Here is a 23,683-nt window from a genome sequence, read left to right on the forward strand (position 1 = left end):
GTGTGTCACTGAGTTACATTAAACTAAGACACAAACGTTAGCCTTCCACCACCAAAAGGAGGAGCTAGGTCATGAAGGAGTCCTTAGCCATCTCCCAGCCTGGATGAGATCCATCGGGGAAAGCTGCTTCCAGTGTGCCACACAGCCCCAGGTTTCACAAAGACTCCATCAATGCCATAGGGTAATTCAGCAGCCTGAAGCTCTGCCCCGTCACTCTTCCAGCGCCAGTGACCAGCCACCCACTACATGGGGAAGACACTGGCAGCTGTAGTCCGCACCCAAGCGCACTCCACTACTGGAAGCCTCTGCATAGAGGAAGATGGCGCCACCATCGTAGACTGCGCTGTCTCCCTCCACCCTCTAAAAGGCTGAGCAGTCAGCAAGTTCGCAAGTCCAGGAGGTCTCAGCAGACACCAAAGTACCATCAGCTGGTCAGCTCCCCCTCCTCGCCGTGGCTACACAAGGAATGTACGCTGCGCATAGACTAATTAAAAGGAAAAAAAATATATATATATGACTTCAAACGGATGGGCTTGTAGGGAGTTGTGGAGGAGCTTATATTTAAAGGGGGGCTGTTTTTTTTTTTTTTTTTTTAAACAAATTAACTCTCATTCTTTAACACACAAGCAGCCTGCACATATATGTATATTGAAAAATTACTATTTAGGACAGAGTTTGCTAAAATTACCAAGAATCATGATTAGAATCATGGGTGTAAATTCCAGAATTGTATATTTTCCACGGAAAGTGCTTGCGAGTTTGGTAGATGGTGTATTGAATCGAGATTACATTCTCACCCGAGATTTTCAGTCTCAATAGAGAACTCTCTGAGTTTGCCTTTAGTAAATTTCCAAGTTGGTAAAAATGCCTAAACTCACCCAAGATTTCACACTTGACCAAACACTAATCTTAGTAAATTTACCCCTAATGCAAAAGACTGGTGTAAAACACAGTAGAAAGTTGATCTTTAAATCTTGCATCAAGACTCACAAATGTTACATATTGTTTGCAAAACAAAAATTCCAGTTTAGTAAAGAGGAAGTGCCACAAAAAAATGTATATAAATCGCTGCCAGCATGTCTAGCTGCAGGGAGGCCCCATGACCAGCTCTCACCGGCTGGCAGGCTTCAAGACACAGCCCCACTTGTGTCTTTTTAAAAGAGATATGAGTGGAATAGTGAAATCATGGTTGAACAATTTCTGGCAGCAAAATTATTTTTATGCCAATAACGATGTATATACCTTTTGGGTATCTATGCTACAGTGTATAGCAAAGGTTTCCAAATACCCCCATTAGAGGCTAGGCTTTAAGGATATCAAGCTTGAGCACAGGTGACTTACTTAGGACCTCGGTCAATTTGATTTAGCCATCTGGACTCAAGCATGGATATCCTTAAAACCTGGAGTTTGAGAAATGCTGGTGTATAGTATAAGTCAAGTTGAATAGCCCTAAACAAGATAGATAAAATACATATGTCAAAAAGCAGCTGTGATCGCCACAAAAACAGTATTACTACTATACTGAGCATTGAGGCACAACCTACACACATGCAGGTGTAGATTCTGCTGGTAGCCACCTAAATGTAATGACTGGCTATAAATGGCCTACCCGCACCCACTTTAGGTCTCTCAAGTTTCAAAGAGTGATGACCATAATTTCTGTGCCACACACATTTTAATTTATATTTTATTCCTACTTGGCTAAGTAATTATAACTAATTCAGTGACTAGCAATCTGAAACAGAACTGGACATATTTTCCTAACAGATGCCAACTAATATAGGTGTAGTACCATCTCCCAGAAAAAGCAGTGGCCCATAAACAAAGAGAATTGCTATTATGAGGAAACTTGCATTTCAATGCCTACCTGCATCTTTATCAAGGCTCCTTGCTAAAATATACATTGAAACAAGTTTGTAAAGTGATGTGGGGACTTTAATCCTAATACAGAGGTCAATTCCAGTTCCAGTGGCAGAGAAATCCGGGTTTCATGATTTCCACAGGGGCCGGTGATGTGATCATTTCTGCATCTCTCTGTTTAAAAGTGGACAAATCTCTCTGTGAAACTGCAAAAAAGTAACTTATGTGAGGTTCAACTATATCGCTCATTTGAGCATTCATTTGTTTATTCTACCCACATGATCAGTTCTATTTGATTTTGCATCTCATCTGAGAAAGGAGGGGGCTATCCTGGAGGACACCTCTTGCCAATTTCCGATTACTGGGGTGTTGACATTTCTATACAATATCACTACAGGTGTATTCTCTTTTCTATCTTTTATGCTGCCCATCCACTAGGTAATTAAACCTAGCAATTGAGCGATAACTACCATCGTTAATCGCTCAATCGCTTGGTAATCGCCCGCAAATCAGGCAGTTTATTGTCAAACGATGCGCGTGCCCGCTGGTCGTTTTTGACATCTATCATTGCCAATACATGTTGGTCAGCCTGACGATCACGTCAGGTTCAGCATGTACGGGGATGATGGACGTGCCTACACTGAACGTTCAGTGTAGGCACATCACAGACATTGAAACGATAGCACGATTAAAAATGTTGTAATCGTGCTGTCTTTTCTATGTCGTGTAGTGGATGCGCAGCATTACATGTGCCTGGAGAACTATGACCTAAAGATACCATTTAAGAAGAGGACAGCACACATTGCCTAATTTTCTTTTCTATTTTTTAAACACAGCTTGTAAAATATAGTTAGGAGCTGATTGGTTGGTACTTTCCTTTCAAAATTGATAGATTTCCTGCTATGTATTTTCTTTTTAACTATATGATAGTACCTTGATGTATTTTTTGTGAACAAATTATACATACAAATGGTGTCAGATTATTTTACTCTTAACACATTTTAAAAACAAAAAAGTGGTATTAACGCGACAAAAAGCACCACACATAGGAATACACAGTTGACTATTTACAGTATATTGCAGACCTCTTCCTATAGGATTTATTTTGGTAGTATTATGTGCAGAAGCAGATGGCTTAAAAGAACAATGAAAAATAAAGTAATATTTACAATTTACAATATATAGCTCATACCCACCATTATAACCAGTGCCACGTTCTTACTGAAGCTAGGTCTGTATTTTTAATCATCAGACTGCACGTGTTAAAATTAGAGAATCTGTAGGTGGTAGCTTGAATAATTTAATATTTTAACAAGATGCATTGTTAATATAACAATGGATTGAAGTATACCATAGTTGGATTACATTTAAACAACCTGTGGCACTACTTCTGCTGAACTACTAGTCCAAGAATGCCTGAAATCTGCTATGCACATTTAAAAAATGAAACACATGGTGGAGACGTCCCCGTTTACTTACAGACTTATAAAGAATCCGCTTACAAAGACAGTACTCATGTTATCTATTAAAATAACAGTGGAACCATACAAAAAAAATAAAAAAAATATTACAGCACCCAGGAAACAGATGAGGCATTCTTTTTTTTTTTTTTTTACTACAGATCTTCTCATCAGGTAGCATTGTGAGTAAGGACTATCAGTGACAGGCTGCTAGCTGGTATTAGAATCAATGAAGACACCCAATGTCAGTTATCACCTTCCATGCGGATCTTAGAAAATATATGCTTATACTGACAGGTAATGTAGGCTTAAAGGCTGATTGGAACATATCCACTAACCAGCATGCTTTTAACCACATTAAAAAAAGTGAGTAGAAGTAGAAGACATGGAGGAGTAGTTCTGTTACTAGGTAAAACGCCTCCTATTTTGTAGGTTTTGCTTCTGTTGGGTTTTCTCCAGTGTCTAAAGTCTTCAAGAGTCTGAAAAGGCCGGCTGCTTCTCGTATTCTGCTAAACTCTATGCAAAACGCCTGCACCTCTATAAACAAGTCCTGGACATTGATAATTTTATTTCTAATTAAAGACTGCAGGAAGACACAAACCAGTCTGACCAACCGATTCTGGAAGAAAAAAGAAGAAAGAAAGGATCAGGTAATGCAAACAGTAACAGTGTGATAAATATGGCCTTGGGGCCACTTTCCTAATTCCTTTATTATCTGACTGATCTAAAACGTGTAGCTCAGATTATCAAACAGAACATCTGGTAGCCATAAGGATTAAGGATTGCTATTTTTCTAAATCACAAAAGCACGTGCAGAATAGAACATAGTATCCAGTACTAGATTTTTGTCATCTGGTATTTTTAAAAGCAATCCTATAAATAAAAGCAATATTTATATATATATATATATATATATATATACTAATACAAAGCTGCATTAAGAAAAATGTAAACACTGGCATCACCCATCTGTCATGCCTTGTGTAAAGCGCCAAATAATTTTATTATATATCATTCCAGTGTCCTGTTGAAATGTTTAGGTGAAAGGCAAAAATAAGACATGTACAGTATATGGGAAGAGTAATGTAATTATCCCCTGTAACAAGTGACACCCTGATGTGCATCATTAGCTGCTTCTACAATGGTAAACTGAAATCAATGATGGCAGCGCAGACAGGCATTGAAATACCACCCCATGACATCTACAATCTAATCCATTACTACCTTAAAACATTAAAATAAAATTAGGGGGGAAAAAAAAAAAAAAAAATGGTAGTTCTATAGTAACACTTACCTGCATATACTTGTCCTTAATTTGCTCGCATGTGGATATGCAATTAGAGATATAAAGGTGAATGAATTCAGGGGGAAGATCAACTGCAGTAGTTAACCTGCAAACAAAAAAACAAAACAGATCTCATTTCAGCGTTCTGTCGGGCAGCACTGTGACGGAGGCAAAAGTTGTGCTGCACTGACCCCTGCCGCCCCATCACTGAGACGCTGCACTGACGTTTCAAACAAACTTGAGTATGACTTTGCCACTTGTGCCAGAAAGGCACCAGACTGGAGGGCAGAGAAGATCACTCCCACTGTATAAAATAAAGGGCGCAGTTGAGTGTGGGAACAGTTGCTGGCAAACAGAAGATCTTTTGTATGCACTATAGATTCAATTCCTCGGAATCCCTCTGGGGAACACTCGGTCACTGGTTTTAGAGGAGAAGTAGGCACTAAATAGTAATAAAACTATTGAAGCTTGTTTACTGGAGGTCAGACGACAACTTCTCTACCCAGAGCAGTGACCAAAGGGGAAAATGTAGTCCACAAAACTATTGTGCAGTATCTGGGCACTGTTTAAAAAAATTGTGTGCCTAAAAAGCAATTGTTGGACAATCTGGGCGCTGTTTAAGGAATCGCATGAATCAGAGCACACTAAATAATCTAGTAAAAACATCCTCCGTCGGCCCTGCATGCAGGTCTGACCAGCGTGGTAGTTAGCGGGGGCTATGGTGCAAAATGCAGCACTGCCCCAGCTGTCATTCCCCAGCAAATGTGTATGCTGATCCTGTCACTGATTAGGTTGGGCACACTAGACATCGTCTAGTGTGTACCAGCCTTAAATCTCAAGTTTAAATAAATTAGGTCAAGATTTCAGCATTTCAATATTGCGAAGGCCCCCCATCTGGCTACTTCTTTATGCCACCCGACTGGCAACATTTTCTGGGGAGAACGCAGAAATGAAAGCTAAAAATTAGCACTGCATAAGCCAATGGTGAGGAAATTTACTTTCTGCCAACCATTATCATTCACATAACATTAAACAATCCTACCTAACCTCACAAAGAAACCTGGCCACTGGGACACTGTCCCATCAGTGTAATGTGGGGAAAAAAGGAGAGTTATGGTAAAACTTAGCTTTGTTTATTCTCTTTCTTCGAAGTCCATAGGGAGACATTGGGGTGTAGGTGGCACCTGGAGGACCAGACACCAACAGCAATCCCAGGATGCTCCAGCCCTTCCCCCTATACCCCGCCCACAGCCTGAGGGCACCAGTTTTGTGAACAAGCCCAAGGCAGGAGCAAGATAGGAGAGAAGGAAGACTGGTACACTGAGGAATCACACTAAACCAGAGAAGGAAACAAGTGACCAGGAAAAGAAACCCATAGAAGCTAGCAGCATCAGAGCGGGTGCCCTATGGACTTCGAAGAAAGAGTTAACCAAGGTAAGTTTTACCATAACTCCTTTTCTTCTTCAGGGTCCATAGGGCATGTCCCAAAGCAGTTGTTCAAGGACGGGCACACTCCTGTGCTGATAGGATGCTTCTTTCGGGCGTAGATTTCTTCAGAGAGGAAAATGTATCAAAGGCATAAAACCTAAGAAAGGTGTGGACAGAAGACCAGGTGGCCGCCTTGCATAGCTGTTCAGCTGAGGCGCCATGCTGGGCTGCCCACGAAGGACCCACAAAGCGGGTAGAATGAGCAGATTCTGTAGCCGGCACAGGAAGGCCAGGCTGCGTGTAAGCCTGTGAGAGTCATTCAAATCCACCAAGCCAGAGTCGGTTTGTTAGCTGGCCACCCCTTATTGTGGAATCCATTTAGGATAAAGTCTGATCTCCTGATGGAAGTACTACGGTCCACGTAGATCTTCAGAGCATGGACCACATCCAAAAGAGTCCTCACCTGCCGAGAGGTCTGGTGATTTAAAGGCCGGAACCACAATTTCCTTATTCAGGTGGAAGCGAGAAACCAATTTGGAAGGAAGCCTGGGCGTGTTCAAAGAACAGCCCTGTCCTGATGAAATATTAAAAAAGGGGGAGAGTCATGAAAGCACCCCTAAATCAGATACCCTACGGGCAGATGCTACAGCCAGAAGAAACAGTCTTTGCAGTGAGTCACTTGACATCCACTGATACCAGGTATTCGAATGTAGGTTCCTGAAGTACTTGGAGCATCACTGACAAATCCCATGGAGCCACAGGAGGGTCAAAGGAAGGTTGTATACGTAGAACACCTTACATGAAGGTGTGAACATCTGGTAGACAACAGGTCCACTCATAGAGGAACGTCTATGGAGAGCCTTTGAAGATCGGCGTACCAATGACGTCTGGGCCAAGCAAGAGCTATGAACAAGACTGTGCCTCCCTCCTCTCTAAACTTTCGAAGCACTCGAGAAAGTAGAGATATTGGAGGGGAGAGATATGCCAAATGGAAGTTTCATTTCACCGACAATGCTTACAAAGGCCGCGTAGGGGTCCTGTGTTCTGGCTCCATAAATTGGAAGTTTATTGTTGTGTCTTGAGGCCATGAGATCCACTTCCGGAAGACCCCATTTGTCCACTAGAAGCTGAAAGACTTCAGGAAGTAAAGACCATTCTCCTGCATGCACGTCGAGACGGCTGAGGAAATCCGCTCCCCAATTGAGAATCCCCGGGAAGAACACTGCGGAGATGGCTGGAAGATTGCGTTCGGCCAATGTGAGAAATCAGGACACTTCTGTCATTGCTGACTGACTTAAGAGTGTCCCCTTTGTGATTGAGGTAGGATACAGCCGTGGCGTTGTCGGACTACTTGTTTTTCAGAATATTCTGAGCCAGAGTGAGAGCTCTGTAGATGGCTCGAAGTTCCAGGATGTTGAATGGTAACACTGCAATCGACTGGGGACCATCGGCCCTGGAAGGAGTGCTGGCCGGTCACTGCGCCCCACCCTCGGAGGCTAGCGTCCGTGGTGAGGAGAGCCCAGTCTGGGATCCAAAAGGGACGAACCTTGTTCACATGGGAAGTCTGTAGCCATCAGGCTAGGGTCAGGCGAACCTCTGGGGGGTTTCATAGTCCTGGGATTTGAGCAGATGGGGTAGCCAGTTCCACCTGGGGAGGATCAGGTGTTGTAGGGGTCTGGAGTGATACTGGATGAACTCTACCATATCGAAGGTGGACACCATTGATCCTAAGGCATGCATTGCATAGTGAATTGACACTCAGCGATTGTAGAGCAGTCTGCATAGTCTGTGCTGGATTGCTGAAATTTTGTCCGCTGTTCGGAAGATTCTCTGCACTCAAGAGTCCAGGAGGGAATCCAATTGTACCATCCTTTGGGAGGGCGTCAGGGAAGATTTTTTCCAGTTGATCAGCCAACCGTACATTTGAAGAAAGGCAATGGTTACCTGTAGATTGCAGTGAAGAGTCTCTGGGGAGCTGGCCAACAGCAAGAAATCATCCAAGTATGGGAGCAGTCTGATCCCTTGTTGACAAAGAGAGGCAGCCATAAAGGAGGGTTTCCATACGCAACCTGGGCACCCTGATAAAACTTGTTCAAAGATATGAGGTTGAGGATAGGCCTACGAGACCCATTGGGCTTCTGAACTAAGAAAAGGGCAGAATAATAGCCCTTTCCCCGTTGTGAGGAGGGGACCCAAATTATTACTCCTGAAGTCAGTAAAGACTGTATGACTTTTTGGAGCAGCAGGGCCTTGGTTGGGTCCGATGGAGATTCTGTGTAAATTAACTGCTTGAGGGGGTGTTATCAGGAATGAGAGGGCGTATCCATGGGAAACCCAGGCATCTGACATGGCTTGACGACACACCTGAGCGAATTGAATAAGTCTGTCTCCCACCCAGGGAGAGGCCCTCTCAGTCAGGTTGTAGGCTTGTCCTCAGACTTGGCAGGTGGACGTCTAGTAGCCCAGGTCTGTTTGGCCCTTGGATTGGAGGCCTTAGTCGATGTCTGCTGCCATGGAAAAAACAAAACAAAAACTGACCCTTTGCTTTTCCATGAGGGCGAAAAGGACCGAAAGTATGACTTCCAAGGCTTTGGCTGATAACGAGAGGGCGTTCCTGCCCTCTGCATATAATACAAAGTAGTCACAATTTTATCCAATTCTCGACCGAATAGGATGTCTCCTGCATAAGGGAGAGACTCTACAGCCCGTTTTGATTCTGAATCTGCTTTCCAGGAATGTAGCCAAAGAATATGGCGGGCCACTACCGAAGTGGCAGATAGGTGAAGCGGCTATGGATACGGCTCTCATAAGTAGGAGGCTGCATCTCTAATGTGAGATATGTAGGACAGCTGTTCCCTCGAAGCATCAGGGGGAAAGGTCTCTTCTAGGGCCTCTGTCCAACTCTCAATGGCTTTTGCCCCCCAGGCCGTAGCAGGACAAGTAATAGCTCCTGTAAGAGAGTATATAGATTTATGACAAGCTTCTATAAGTCTATCTGTAGGCTCCTTCAAGGAGGTTGCAGTACGGATGGGTGAGGTGGCATTATTAACCAGACATGTTACATGAGAATCCACTGCTGGGGGGAACTTCCCATTTAGTACAATCAGTAGCTGGAAGAGGGTAATAGGAACGTAACAGTTTTGGAATTTGAAACCTTTTACCGGGCATATTCCAAACTTCATCAGATAGCGAGGAAACTCTGGTAAAAACCTTTTGTCGCTTAAAAAAAGTGCATGTTTTTTCTTAGGAGCGAGTTCATCCTCTTCTATTTGTAGAATAGTTTTAACAGCTCTCACAAGAGCAGGTATATTTTGTTTAGGGGGTGGCTCCTCTTCTCCCGATACGGAATCAGAGTGAGAGTTCTGTGTCTTCTGCCTCCCCAGATGATAGCTCAGAATCAGATAACTGTGTGGATTGGGAAGATGATATAGTAGGTTTAGTGGGTAAAGGCTTTTCTCTTTGCAGCATTTGCTGAAAAACCGTAGAGGTATTAGCCAAACTATGTACTGAGGTAGACAGTACTCCTACCCATGGGAAATGCAAAGCATTTGCAGGGAGTACCTGCTGTGGCCATCCCATAGGGGGAGCTACCATGGGGTCTGCTACTTGGTCCATAGGTTTTGCCAGCATTTGTGAAAAGGGTGCCCGGGGTGGGTCCTGAGGGAGAGACGCCGGGGCTGATGGGCCTGGCGCTGTGTAACAATACAGAGACCATCCTGAATGAGGTCCTTTGTGGCTAAGCCCGCAGAGCAGTACTTACAAGACACCAGAGTAGGAGGAGCAGCTTCTGGCCGCTTATTCTTATGGCTGGCAGAGGAAAGAAAAACAACAGAATACACATTATGTTACAGTGCAGTGAACACCCTGGATAATATGGCACAGTGTAGCATACAACCAAGTTATAAAGTATGTGATAGCCCTCACAAGCATCTGGGAAATGTGAAGTACAATGAACCCCCTATACCTTAGTATGTCAGGGTATAGTAGAATAAAAGGGCAGCTGTACACAGTGTTCGCAAATATGCGCTACAGCGCGTATTTTACCCGATATTGGGCACTGGGGACTCACTTTTTTAAAGAAGCCGGGGACACGCTGTGCGGTGGCCAATCCCTGACAGCTGGCTGCAGCACAGCGCGTCCCCAAGAAAGACAAGGCTGTCTGTTAGAGCAGCCAATGATAGTCAGATAGACTCATTGGCTGCTGCTGTGGAAAGCCGTGATGGGATCAAGTGTCTGATCCCAGCATCGGCGCAGCATCCGTACCCGGCGCTGGGACAGTGTGTTTGTTCCCAGCGCCGGGTAAGCCACCGCGGCGGGTACCTGGTGAAGGGACCGCCTGGTCCCTTCCACCAGAGTCGGCGGTAAAGTGGCGGCGGGAGAAGCTTGGCTTCGGACGCAAGCTGAGCAGAGCTCGCTGCCCGGTAGCCAAGCGGCGGTGGCTGTTTGGCACTGGCCGCGAGCCAAACATGGCTCACGGTCCAGAAGCCAATAGGAGGCAGATGCGACGAGCCAATCGCGGCTTGCCGCATCATAGCCCTGCCCACTCGCGGCATCTTGAATTAGATGCCGCTGAGCGGGAAACTTCAGTACCGGCGGCGGAGGGGAGGATTGAGGACCTCCAGAAGACAAGAGCAGCGGCGTGGCAACAGTTCCGGCGGCCGTGCAAGAGGCCAGAAGACGGCGCGATCAAGGAGGAAGAAAGGAAGAGGTGGCGCCGCTGGCCAGGACGGGCCAGCGTCAGAAAAATTAAGCTGAGGACCGAAGAGGACTGCGGGGGTGTGGAAAGAAAAAGAGCTAACGAAGCTCCCCCCTGCAGCCTACGGGTAGGCGGCCTTTGGCCACCGTTGGCCTGTGGTTATATAGGTGGGCACAAGGCCCGGGCTACATAGGGGGCATTAGGCCCAATTGAAGGTGTGAGTGACCTGGGCATTAGGCTGGGGGCAACACATAGGGGGACTACTGCGAGAGAAATGCATAGAGGGACTAAAGGGCATTAATGTGTGGCATAACGTGTAAAGGCTGGGCAGGACTGTGTGGCATCATTTATAAGGGCTATTACTGCATGGCATAATGTGTAAAGACCGGGCATTAATGTGCGGCATAATGTGTAAATGCCGGGCATGGCTGTGTGGCATCATTTGTTAGGGGAGGTCTGAGAGGCATATGAGGAGCTCTAAAGCATAAATTATGATGGGACTAGAAATGGTCAGGTAGGACCCCTTTTTTTTTTTTTTTTAAAGTGGAGGGTCCCTGGGACCCACATTTTGTCACTCACCACGATCACTGTTACAGTATAGAAAGTAGAGATTAGTGCTAGCACAAGTCACATACAAACGCAGAACAACATGTTTACAATGTGCACTAAAATCAACTACATAGACCACAGTGGCTAGAAAGATATAGCGCTGTATGACCTGGCCCGTGGGAGAGGTATACAGGGAGACTGGACCCAGCGTTCCTGTAAACCTGCTTGTAGAGAACGGCTGTCGCGCATCTCTGGGTGGACAGAGGAGCAGCCCAGGGAACACCAAGACCGCAGTGGAATGGCACCCTGGACTGGGGGGAGGGCCTGCAAGGAGAGCACCTTATCCCCTTGCGGACATTAACCACCGGGTCCCTTGGCCTCCTTACATATGCCCTGCACCAGTATGTTATAAGCCCCAGTGGTCTAGTGGAGTCGTTGGCGCAACAGTGTTCACATCAGCGCCTCAGATCTGTCTCCTGAGACAGGAGGCAAAACTGCGTAACAATGCGGGCCCCGTGAAAGGGGTTCCAGGCTGCAGTCTGGGGTCTGCTAGGTAGTCCTCCTCGGTAGCACAGATGTCCGGAGGACAGTCTGGTGCTGCTCGCCCTAGATAAAATATATAAATTATATATATATATACACACACACACACACACACACACACACACACACACACACAGGTTGAGCCTCTCATATCCAAATGTTCCAAAATACGGAATATTTTTAGCAAGCCTGGGAAAGTGAAACCATTGCTTTCTGATGGTTCAAATGTACACAAACTTTGTTTAAAGCACAAAATTATTAAAATACAGTATAAAATAACCTTCTGGCTTTGTGTATAAGGTATATATGAAATATAAATTAATTTCATGTATTTACACAAACTTTTTTTGATGCACAAAATTATAAAAAAATATTGTATAAAATGACCTGCAGCCTAAGGTGTATATAGAACATAAATGCATTGTGTGTTTAGATTTGGGTCCCATTCCCAAGACATTTCATTATGGTATGCAAATATTCCAAACTACGGAATATTCTGATATCCAAAATACCCCTGGTCCCAAGCATTTTGGATATGGGAGACTCAATATGCATGCATGTATGTATGCATTTATTATCATAAAATAAAAGCTTGGGCTGCTTAATGCAGCCTCCTATTATAATGGCGGTTCAGGCTTCTGCTGGACACCAACAGAACTGGAATGCCCTCAGGCTGTGAGCGGGCTGTAGGGGGAAGGACCAGAGCATCCTGGGATTGAAAAGCTTTGTTGATGGTGTCCGGTCCTCTAGGTCCCACCTACACCCCAATGTTTCCGTGTGAAGCCCTATGGACCCTGAAGAAAGAGGGACTACAAGCAGTAAGACATTTAGTAATAGACTAGAATCAGTTGTCTATTTTATTATATCTTTAAAATAGAGGACACAAACATGCAGGAAACGACAAAGCAAAGGTAAAGTTACATATAGCCCAAACACAGCATTACATTTTAATAGCAGGTAAGAAACATCCTGGATGATAGAGACAGAGATATATATTCTAGTCTTAGTGGCAGACAATTGTCAACTGGACCTCTATATGAAACAAGGATAATCATCCTCTTATTACTTCAAGAAAATACAATAAACAGAAAAATATAATATAATATATAACAGGTGCAGGGTGCTACAGTGAACACTATATACACACACACATACACACATTTTTCCAGGGTTCTGTTTCCAGTGTCATTCACAGCTGTCCTGTCTACTTCTACAAGTTTCAGGGATACAAAATAAAGGTCCAATGTGCTTATAGGGTTCTAAGACAAACCATTAAAGTTGCTGCCCTAGCTTTTGTTATTCTTTGACAATAGCTGGGACCATTTATGCGGAAACTAATTCCCTGTGCTTCATTGGGGGGGGGGGGGGGGGGGGAATAGGCAGTTTACTGTATTACGAGACTTTTTTTTAAATCAATTTCACCTAAATAAATGCAACAAACAGCCACAGCCTTAAAGCTCCCAGCATGCACTGGTACCCCTCCCTACATACCCCACCTCCTGCCACAGGCAGTTTGCAAACAAGCCTAACAGCAAGAGACAGAAAGTGGAGAAGGAAGTACAATGTATCCAAGAAACTCAAAATACGGAAAGAATCAGTGATACAAAAAAAGAGCAAAGAACAGATCCCAACTGAGGCCTCTGTGGACCCTATGGACCTCAAAGAAAAAAAGTTATGAGGTATGTTATGCCATAACTCTGATTTTCTTCTTCAGGGTCCACAGAGTCTACCTTGGGGATGTCCTAAAGCAGTTCCCTTATGGGTGGGGATGCTCCTGAGCAGAGAGGAGAATCTGCCGCCCAAAGCAAGCATCCTGGGAGGCAAAAGTATCAAAAGGCATATAATTTGACAAAAAAGTATGGACAGAAAACCAAGTGGCTGCCTTGCACAGCAGTTCAGCCGAGGCGCCATATCTAACCGCCCACAACGGTCCGACAGACCGAGTAGAATGTGCAGTCACCTTGTTAGGAACAGGGAGATCAGCCTGTATATAGGACTTGAGCAAAAGTCGCATGCAGCCAGCGAGCTTAAGTCTGTTAGCTGGCCATCCTCGGTTGTGAAACCCATATAAACGCAAAAAGCAAATCTGATTTTTTGCGGGAGCTGGTACGATCTACGTAGATACGAAGGGCTCGAACCACATCCAAGGAAGCTTCACCTGTAGACAGGTTTGAAGACTGAAAAGCCAGGACTACAATTTCCTCATTTATATGGAAACGGGATACCACCTTCGGAAGATAACCCACCTTAGTAGAAAGGGCAGCTCTATTTTGATGAAAAACAGAATATGGAGAGAGAGTGTGACATGACAGTGCTGTCAAGTCAGAAACTACGAGCTGAGGAGAAAAAAAAAAAAAAAAAAAAAAAAAGTCTTCGCTGTCAACCATCTTAAGTCCTCTTATCCAAGGGTTCAAAAGGGGGGAGCTTGAATCGCCCTGAGAAACCAGGACAAACGGAGGTTGCAGTCATAAGAACATTTTTGCAGGGGGTTCTACATCTCCCAGGGGCGCAATTCTGCGCTGGAACAAAGCTGACAAAGCAGAAAGCTGAACCCTCAAGGTAGCCAGGTGCAGCCCTAAGGTTAACCCAGCCTGCAGAAAAGCAAGTACTCCTGAAACCCTTAGGGTCATATTTTATTTGGGAACACCAATGAAAATATGAATGACAAATCCTGTGATAGATGCGGGCTGAAGCAGGCTTCCTTGCACTCATCATCGTCTGGATCACAAGCAGAGAAACCCTTGGCTTTTAAGACGGAAGCCTCAATGGTCACACCGTCAAAAGCCAGCTGAGGTAAATCCTGATAAAGGCAGGGACCCTGCACTAGCAAATCTGGTCGTAGAGGCAGTGGCCTGTCTATGGATAGAATAGTCAGATCGGCGAACCAATGTCTCCTGGGCCAGGCAGGAGCTTTAGTATTAACCGCCTTCCTGCTTGAACTTTGAAGTATTGCCGCCTTCCTGCTTGAACTTTGACGAATCTTGAGGAGGGATATTGGAGGAAACCGGTATGGCAACCTGAAGTTCCACTTAAACGCCAGAGCATCCAGGAAGGCGGCTGAGGGGTCCTTCGTTCTGGAGCCGTACCTGGGGACCTTGTGGTTGTGGCGTGACGCCATGAGGTCTACGTCTGGTAATCCCCACCTGTCCACCAGGAATTGAAAGACGTCCGGATGAAGAGCCCACTCTCCGAAGTGTATGTCCTGATGACTTAGGAAGTCAGTTTCCCAGTTGAGGACTCCTGGGATGAATATGGCAGAGACTGCTGGAAGGTGGCGTTCTGTCCACAGCAGAATCTTCGCCACTTAGTGGCGAAGATGATGGTTGATGTAGGCCACTGTGGTCGCATTCTCGGACTGAATCTAAACAGGCCTGCCATGAAGAAGGTCCTGCGCCAAACCGAGCGCTCTGTACTGCACGAAGTTCCAAGATATTTATCGGTAGGTAACTTTCCTGAATCGTCCACCTTGCCTGAAAGGTGTGACGCCCTGTCACCGCACCCCATCCTCGCAGACTTGCATCCATGGTGAGGAGTACCCAATCTGGGACCCATAACAGTCGACCCTTGTCTAAATGAGTCGTCTCCAGCCACCAAGTGAGGGAGAGCCGAACCTCTGGCGAGGAGCGGATCATCTGAGACTTTATCCGATTATACTAACCATCCCAATGAGACAGAATCCATTGCTGCAGGGACCTGGAATTGAACTGGGCATATGCCACCATATCGAATGTGGCATATGGAGCCCAGCACCTGCATTGCCCGGTGAACTGACACACTGATTGCAGAGTAGACTGCGCACAGGAGATTGTAGTGCCACAATCTTGTCCTCTGGTAGGAGAATCCTCTGGACCAGAGAGTCCAGCAGCACCTCCAAGTGCACTATCCGCTGAGTTGGAGAAAGAGGGGACTTTTTCCAATTTATTACCTAGCAGTGCTCTTGTAAGCAGGCAATGGGCATCGTCAGTTGCTCAGACTGAGGAAAATAATCTCTAGCCACCTTTTGCCGCCTAAAGACCGGAGTCTTAGCTTTCGGCGGCACCACCTCTTCCTCTATACTGAGGAGAGATCTAACTAATCTCACCAGAGAGGGGACATCCACAGAGGATTGATGGTCTTCCACTGAGTAAGACCCAGAACTCTGAGTATCAGAGTTTGATGAGGAGGGTGGGTCAGAATCCTGAGGTAATGTCTGAAGAGAACCTCTCTTATGCCCGTTTCTTTACTGTCACTGGCTAAAGACGGCAGCATACTCTGACTAGAGTGAGCAGAAGAATCAAACCAACAGGGATTCATAGGGGACATGTACACAGAAGGATGCAACTGCTGTGGGTATCTCACATTAGGAGGCAATATCATGGTAGGAGCACGTGACGCTGCGACCTTATCCACCATATGCGACAAAACCTGCAACCAAGACACCACCCAAGATGGCTCTTGTGTAGGTGCAGGTGTACCAGATAGGAAAGGTGACTGTTTACAACAGGCACTACACAACCCATCTTGCACAATATCCTGTTCAGACAGGATTTACATGACTTGAGCATCGGAGGCTCACCCTTTTCACCTTTACCCTCAGACATGCCAAATGTGTGATCGGTATAAGGTGTACAGTATAGATGCAATGTGACTCACTTCACCTATGAAAAACCCCACACACCTTTTCAGAGGGATGAGGAGAAACAGTGATAGATATAACGGACAGTTTAAAGAAAAAAAAAAAAAGTATGTACAGCAGCTAGCATGAAAGTCACATATAATGCATAAATACATACATTTGCTATTTCAAATTGACTCTGAAACAACTGACCAGCCCTGCCGGGGTATTGGCAGGTTATAGAGCGCTATATACCAGACCCAGCGGAGAGGTATACATGGAGACAGACCAGACCTCTGAGACAACCAGCCTGCAGAGGTACGCACAACTGTGAACTGCGAGCGTCTCACATACACGAGGTGATCAGAAGTAGCAACCCAGAGGCAGGAATCCGTAACCGGAAGTTGCGTCCGAGTCGGGGGGGAGAAGCTGCCGAGGGAGCGCCTATCTTCCCCAAGCTACGATTTTGCCGCACGGGAATGCTGGCCTCACAGTAGCAGACGCTAACAGGTGCGTCTACTACCCATTTCCGGCAACAGACAACATGGACTCGGCCGCCTTAGTGATACATGTTACATGAGGCCTTTACCCGCAGCCGTCTCTGATGCATCTCCTACACCGGAGGCCTGGACTGCATTGCGCACGATTCTCCTCACGAGGAATCGCTAGCCTGCCATGTCCATGAATCCGATTGCAGTCCGGACCCCAGCAACGCCGCTAGCTAAGCCTCGCTGAGGCCCGCCGAAATCTCCAGGGCATATAGCGTTACTGGCATTTCGGCATCGGTAGATGTGAGTCACAGTAACTGCGTCCTATTCGGCGCCTAGTATTGCTTGACTCAGAAGTTCAAAAAACTAAGGTAAATCAAAAGAAAGCTTGGGACTGCCTAGGCAGTCCCACTGTTAAACAGGTGCGTCTGGATACTTGCCACGCACCAAAACAAAAAAACACAATGCCTGCGGCTGGAGGCGGGGTATGTAGTGAGGGGGATCAGTGCATGCTGGGAGCTTTAAGGCTGTGCCTGTTTGGTGTAATGGATCTTTCCAACTACATGCCCCAAGGTATATTTTGTGGACCCTATGGACTCTGAAGCAGCAAATGACTAAACAATATAATAAAAAGGTAAACAATTTTAAATATACTATGAATAATTATAGTTACTCACCGATTAACAACTTCCATTGAATGCAAGGACATGTCCATGTTCACCAGAACAGAAAAATATTCTGTGATTTGACTGGACTGCATTAATTTTAACAGCATTTCAATTGCAACCAAGGGATTGTTTTCTACGAGGTCTGGAAGCTTGGCAGGGGTGAGACCAATGTGATAAACCAGCTTAGGGTCTTTCTCCAACTCTCCAAGGAGCTGTACGAAGAGAAAAAAAAATAAAGCCCGTCACCACTACTATTAATATGAATGCATTGCAAACAAGCTGGGTGTAGTACAGTGAAAAGTGAAAATGATCTAATTCGGGGGGCCACATTGGGCAGCCCTCTATCCTTCGAAATGGCTGCACATTACTTTTAATCTCAATAGTAGGTTAAATTAATATATTTCTAGCAATTAATCTCTAACATCAGCAGGACTTTTACGCAAGTATTACAACCGTAAATAATTTTGAAAAAAAAAGAAAAGAACTGGGGCCTACAAGTAAAGGCTTGGAGGGCTTCCCTATCACTGGTGTAGAGCAGAAACTACAGTGCCTAAAAGTACAGTAATCATTTTACTTTCTGGTGGTAACTTCTCTCGCCATGTGCAGTATAATAATATATTGCTGAGAAGCCTATAAGGCGAATAGAGATGTAGTTCTGAATTGTTGGTAGGTTTCTTAACTTTTAGTAATCAAGCAATAAAACAGAGCAGAACTACAAAGCATATTCACATGAACAAACATATCAAAAGTAATATAATGTGAAAAATAAACCCAAAAAGGGTGAAATCATCATGCAACGTGAAATGAAAAACCGGCACGGTCATATATAATCAAAATAATAAAGCAAATTTTAAACAAGTTGATAATATTAATCACAATATAATGAATGCATGATGAATTCCTCTGCTGACAGCTTGGGGGACTAATTCCCATGTCAATGGAAAGTTACAACTGAGCACATGAGAGTGCAGTAAATATAAATTGAAAATAGTTTGATGACAGAAGATGTATCTGCAGGATTGAAGGTGCAGTGGGCTAACACTTCACAAAATTTACTGAGGGGGATCCACAGCAATGACTGCCGCACATGCATTGTCTGCAGACAGTGCATGCACAGTATAGTCCCGATGGAGGAGTGAAGAAACAGATGATGCCTGGATCCCTGTGTGCGCCGTCTAATGGGCGCAATAATGTATCTGATTATTGATAAATGGGCTCCTATATCTATACAAGACTTATACACATCTAATTAAACAGGGGCCTTACCCTCAATTAAAAAAAAACTATTTTCCAATTTACTCGATAGGTAGGAACACGGTAATTAAGTCAGTACTCTTTTCCAAGCTGATGTCATGCAAAAGCTTCCAATTAAGTTACCAATTACCGATATATGCAGATGCACAATGTTATTTTTAAAATTGGCAGGGTAAAAATATGAGATATGGTAAGAACTTACCCTTGTTATCTCTATTTCTACGAAGTCCATAGGGTTCCACAGGACCCTATGGACCCTGAAGTAGAAAACCTTGAATTCACTATTGTAAACTATTACAAAGTAAGTTGCAAGGAGACATTAGCTTTCTGCATATATGAGCTGTCTTCCAAAACTATACATTATTTTGGTACATTGCAGGATGGTTTTTTTGACAATCCCATGTTCCCAATAACCTGGCACTCAAGGGTGAATTCTTATTGACCTACTACAAATCCAGCAATCTAAGCTCCCTCCCACTCAACTTCAGTGTTATTTTTCATGACACCCATCATTCATGGCTATCCATTAATAAGAAACTAGAGACTCTTCATATTGCTAAAAAGTATGTAACCATCTGAGAAAAGCCGGATTTCGTACCTGGTCTGCACGACACTATTACATACTTGAGGTGGAGAGAAGCAGGGATTGCGAAGATAAAGAATGTCTTTGATGCTAGTGGCATTATGTATTCTTATCAGTTGAGAAAAATATATACTGTAGCCCCACAACAATTTTTTCATGTACCTACAGCTGTCATTACACCCAATATTTAACCACAGTAGACCACACTCTACCTCCATCTGATACTTACTTGATTTTCTAAGCATTATTTTTAAGAAAATAGAGGGTATCTATATTTTGATTGCATTATTTCAACACAAACCAACCCGTGGATTTCTACTTTTGCTGTGTGGGGTGTTCTATGCCCTGATTATCATACATCCGACTCCATTCTGAAATATTATACAGTCACGCTAAAAAAAAAAAAAATCTGTTTACCTCCACGTCAATAGAGTGTATATTTTACCTTTACAGCGAAGCATTTTGTCCCTGGCAAAACAGGTGGTTGTTGAAAGTGCAAATAGATCGGAGCAAAGTTTTATCATTGCTTTTGTAAATGTAGGAAAATAAGTTTCTGGAATAAAATTATTAACATAGAAAGGAGTTGCAAAACAATCTATACTAAATGGGGCACTTACTTCAGTCATGAGGGATATCATGAAAGTTTTGACTCCACTGCATGGTATCTCTATAGACAACTATCTAATGACACCGATTCTAGGACTTCCTAGTTAGCTGTTCCTGTAGGTTTTGTGCTCACATAAGCATGGTCAATATATCGCTAACATTTTTAAAGCAGAAACCTTTGTGGTATACCTAATAGTTTATTGATTACACCAGCTGGACAGACTCCATCCTTTCTATATTCCTATATTTGAGTCCAAACAGCAAGTGAGCGCATCATCAGGGCCACTCATAAAACTTATATCAGTTTGTGGTTGCCCTTTGAAATAAAATTTGTAGCAATCCAGCAAGTGGGCGTCATCTGCGTCACTCTTTAAAATTAGATTTGTGTTTATCTAGCAAGTGGGCAGTATCTGGGATGCTCTTAAAAATTCAGCCAACCGTTATCCATAATGAGTAAGAATATAAATAAGAAAAAACAAAAGCAAAACAATCTTAAGTTTCTTTAAGAAAAATCAGATTATACTACAGCAGAGCCAGAGATTTCTAACATGGACATAGCAGAAAAGGCTAGTCCATCTTCTGAATCAGTCAGTTTCGCATGAAAGGTTTCTCTAAACATTGCATATCAGAAGTAAACCTTGTCTGGTTTAAAGCAGTTCAGTGGTTTTTGGTATAAGATAGAATGAGGTCTTCCACACGTATAAAATATGAAAAGATACCAGCCATAAACAAGGACTTCCTTTTTGAAAAGAAAGTTTACTTGACCATGAGCATAGGTACACACCGATTCGCGTTCAAATATACTTGTTCTTGAAGTAACTGGGTTAGGAGAAATTCATCAAACAAATTCAGTTTTGATTAACTTGCAGAGATACTTTTGTGGGAGCTTATGTATGTATTCATTGGCAAAATACATAGTACAACTGTATAAGCACTACAAGGCTATGGGTTGTACATACTTAAAAGCATCTGGATAGTGGAAAGAATGCAAATTACACTTTGGAAAGAAAAATGCAAGCGCTGCTTGACATCTTAGCTTCACAAATAAGATGTCAAGTACTTAAAACATAATTCAGCACGATTTCAATGTTCTGTGTGATGAAACGACTATCAGTTTTGAAGCATTTTAATACATACATTAAATAAGTTTGTCAGATCTTACAGACATTGAATATGAAAAAGCTGTAGATAACTGGGCCTCCAAGGAGAACAACTAATTTATAAAACGTTTATCTAGAGTTTAAATATAAGGCTAGCAGTTTAACATTTAATTATTGCGTAGACCGCCACCCAGCTGCAACATTTTTCGGGGAGAACACTGTACACAGAATAAGTTACCGAAGTAATCCAGTAATGTTCTGTTTATATGCAGGCCAACCTCTGGACTTTGTAAAATGCCCTCTCAATTCCATCATGCTCAATTCTCAGATCGTAGGAGCATAATTTCTCAATGCCCTTACATCAAGAACCGACTTTTTCTGAATACTTTTACAGATCTAAGGTCAAAAATCACAAGGACTTGAATCATATGGAACTTTTGAGACCACTTTGGGCCAAAGCAAGGTTTAATTCCAAGAGCCTACAAAATAAAGACCCCAGTTATCCTAGCTGTGGAGATAGTCAACACCAAGTAAGTCTTCCAGGCAAGGAACTTTGCCTGGATCTGCACTAAATCTTTGATCCAGAAGGAGGGTGATGTAAAGATGTCAGCAGCAGATTAAAGATCCCAAGGATTTGTGTTGGTGTGGAGACTGTACATGCATATATCCGTGAAAGAAGTTGTGTCCGTCGAAAAAAAAAAAAAATCTTGTTTTCTCTAATGTAACCTGAAAAGGATGAGACCTGGAACTCACCAACTTACCAGCAGGAACAGGTCTAACAGAAAATAAAAGGTAAGAAAACCCTTTGCGTCACATCAGATGTAAGATCTACACAACTATGTGATAATAGAACTGTTCTTTGGAAGCAGATGTCTCGCTGGACCTGCTGTCCTGCTTAGAAAGTCAGTGTGCCCACTGTGTCAGCAACACCAAAATAGATTTGTAACTGGCTTCTTTAAAGTGGATAGCAGAAGGGGTAAAACGAGGTGGTATAACCTTATGATCACCTATTCTACACCGTTAAAATGTTCTTCCTTAGTAAAATGAGAAATTGACCTTTCCTGTTCTCTCTTGGAAGATGACTGGCACACAGTCTTTCAAACCAGTTTCTGTTTATCCAAAAGTATATCTGATATAGAACAGTTTTACAAACTTCTCCATCATTTATATTTAACAGTTGTTATTACATAGTATGTGGACTTCACTTTCCAATTAATGTTGCCTTAACTGTGTTTTCGGGTCCTGCACAGCAATTTATAACCTCTGGACGTCTATTTTTGCTCTCTTCTCCAAAGTTCTCAGAAATTCATCTAACACCCTGTCCTTTATTAGCCATGTTTCATGTACATCGTGAAGATCTCCCCAATAATGATAAATGGGTCAAATCCTAACAACGAAACTTCTATTAGCCCAGCATTAGCGCTCGCATTCTGTCCTGGGTATAGAAGTCATCAAAAGAGCTGGGCAATCTCACTAGGAGGTTGAAATGGGATGTAGTGAATATGTCGGGATGACGGGCGTCGTTATACAGACACCGGAATTCTGCCACCCGGCAATATGCCAACACCGCTATCCCGAAGTGGATCAAGATACCGGCGCCGGAATCCCGAATGAAGGATCTGGGATAAGCATTTGTGTCAGCCTGGGAAAGGGGGGGTGTTAGGTTTAGGGACCCCCGGGGAAAAGTGTTCGGTACCCCCTCCAAGGGAGGGCTAGGTTGCGGGGAGGGTTAGACACCCCTCCCCCCCAGGAGGGTTAGGTTTAGGGTGCAGGGGGGAGGGGGTTTAGGCACCACTAAGTGATGGTTAGGATTAAAGGGGTAGGGCGAAGGGTGAAAGTGTTAGGTTACTTACCGCTGGTGTCGGAATTCTGCACCTTCCAGTGTCAGGATTTGAATATAGACCAACCTATTTGAAACAGCAGAATCCTTACTCTTCCTCAGCATCCAAACCACTACTATGCTGGTTTCAATGGAGCTAGTATTGTGCAACAAAATCACCCGAGATACAGAGAGGTATTTCCTCTCCTCTTTAAATGTCATGTGTGAAGATTTTAAATTTATTTGTGATTTCAACTTTGACCTTCTTTGCAAAACATACACTGTACACTCTTTTTATGCTGTTTTACATATTATAGCACTGTTTATATTTGGACGAGTATTATTGTTGGCAATATATGTTCTTTTATTTTACTGTGATTCTCTGTATAATACAGTTATTTAAAAATAAAAGGCACTTGCTTGTTAGATCCCACAGTTATTATATTTGCAAAAAAGATCTGTATCATGAATATCAAAAAACATTCAGAGCAAATCTGAAAAAAAGGTCATTGAAAAACAGTACACAGGGAAGGATATATAAAGATTTCAAAGACTTAAAATCCCCAAGAGAACTGTAAAGCTAATCAAAATACAAGGAGAAATAACAAAAAAAAAAAAAAGTTGTGCCATACGGTTTTTAAAGCAGGCCATCATCCAAAACAGAGCACCTGTGCAAGACTTGCATTTGTAGAGTGTCTATTATTAGGCGGCCTATAGCGTATAGGTTACAGTTTATATCCCAGGGTTGGA

General features: G+C 43.6%; 1 protein-coding gene across 1 annotated transcript in view; it reads right to left on the bottom strand.

Moving 5' to 3' along the window:
- Positions 1-2,830: 2,830 nt before the first annotated feature.
- CNOT11 (CCR4-NOT transcription complex subunit 11) overlaps positions 2,831-23,683 on the bottom strand; it is a 30,233-nt gene continuing 9,380 nt past the window's right edge. The window contains exons 5-7 of the mRNA XM_088454182.1: positions 17,581-17,783; positions 4,615-4,711; positions 2,831-3,939 (exon numbers count right to left, since the gene is read on the bottom strand). Of these exons, the coding sequence (XP_088310308.1) occupies positions 3,742-3,939; positions 4,615-4,711; positions 17,581-17,783 (498 nt within the window). The 3' untranslated portion in view covers positions 2,831-3,741. The remainder of the gene's footprint in view (positions 3,940-4,614; positions 4,712-17,580; positions 17,784-23,683) is intronic.

The sequence above is a fragment of the Taudactylus pleione genome, unplaced genomic scaffold (genome assembly GCF_031769625.1).
Source record: "Taudactylus pleione unplaced genomic scaffold, aTauple2 ptg000609l, whole genome shotgun sequence".
Classification (NCBI taxonomy): Eukaryota; Metazoa; Chordata; class Amphibia; order Anura; family Myobatrachidae; genus Taudactylus; species Taudactylus pleione.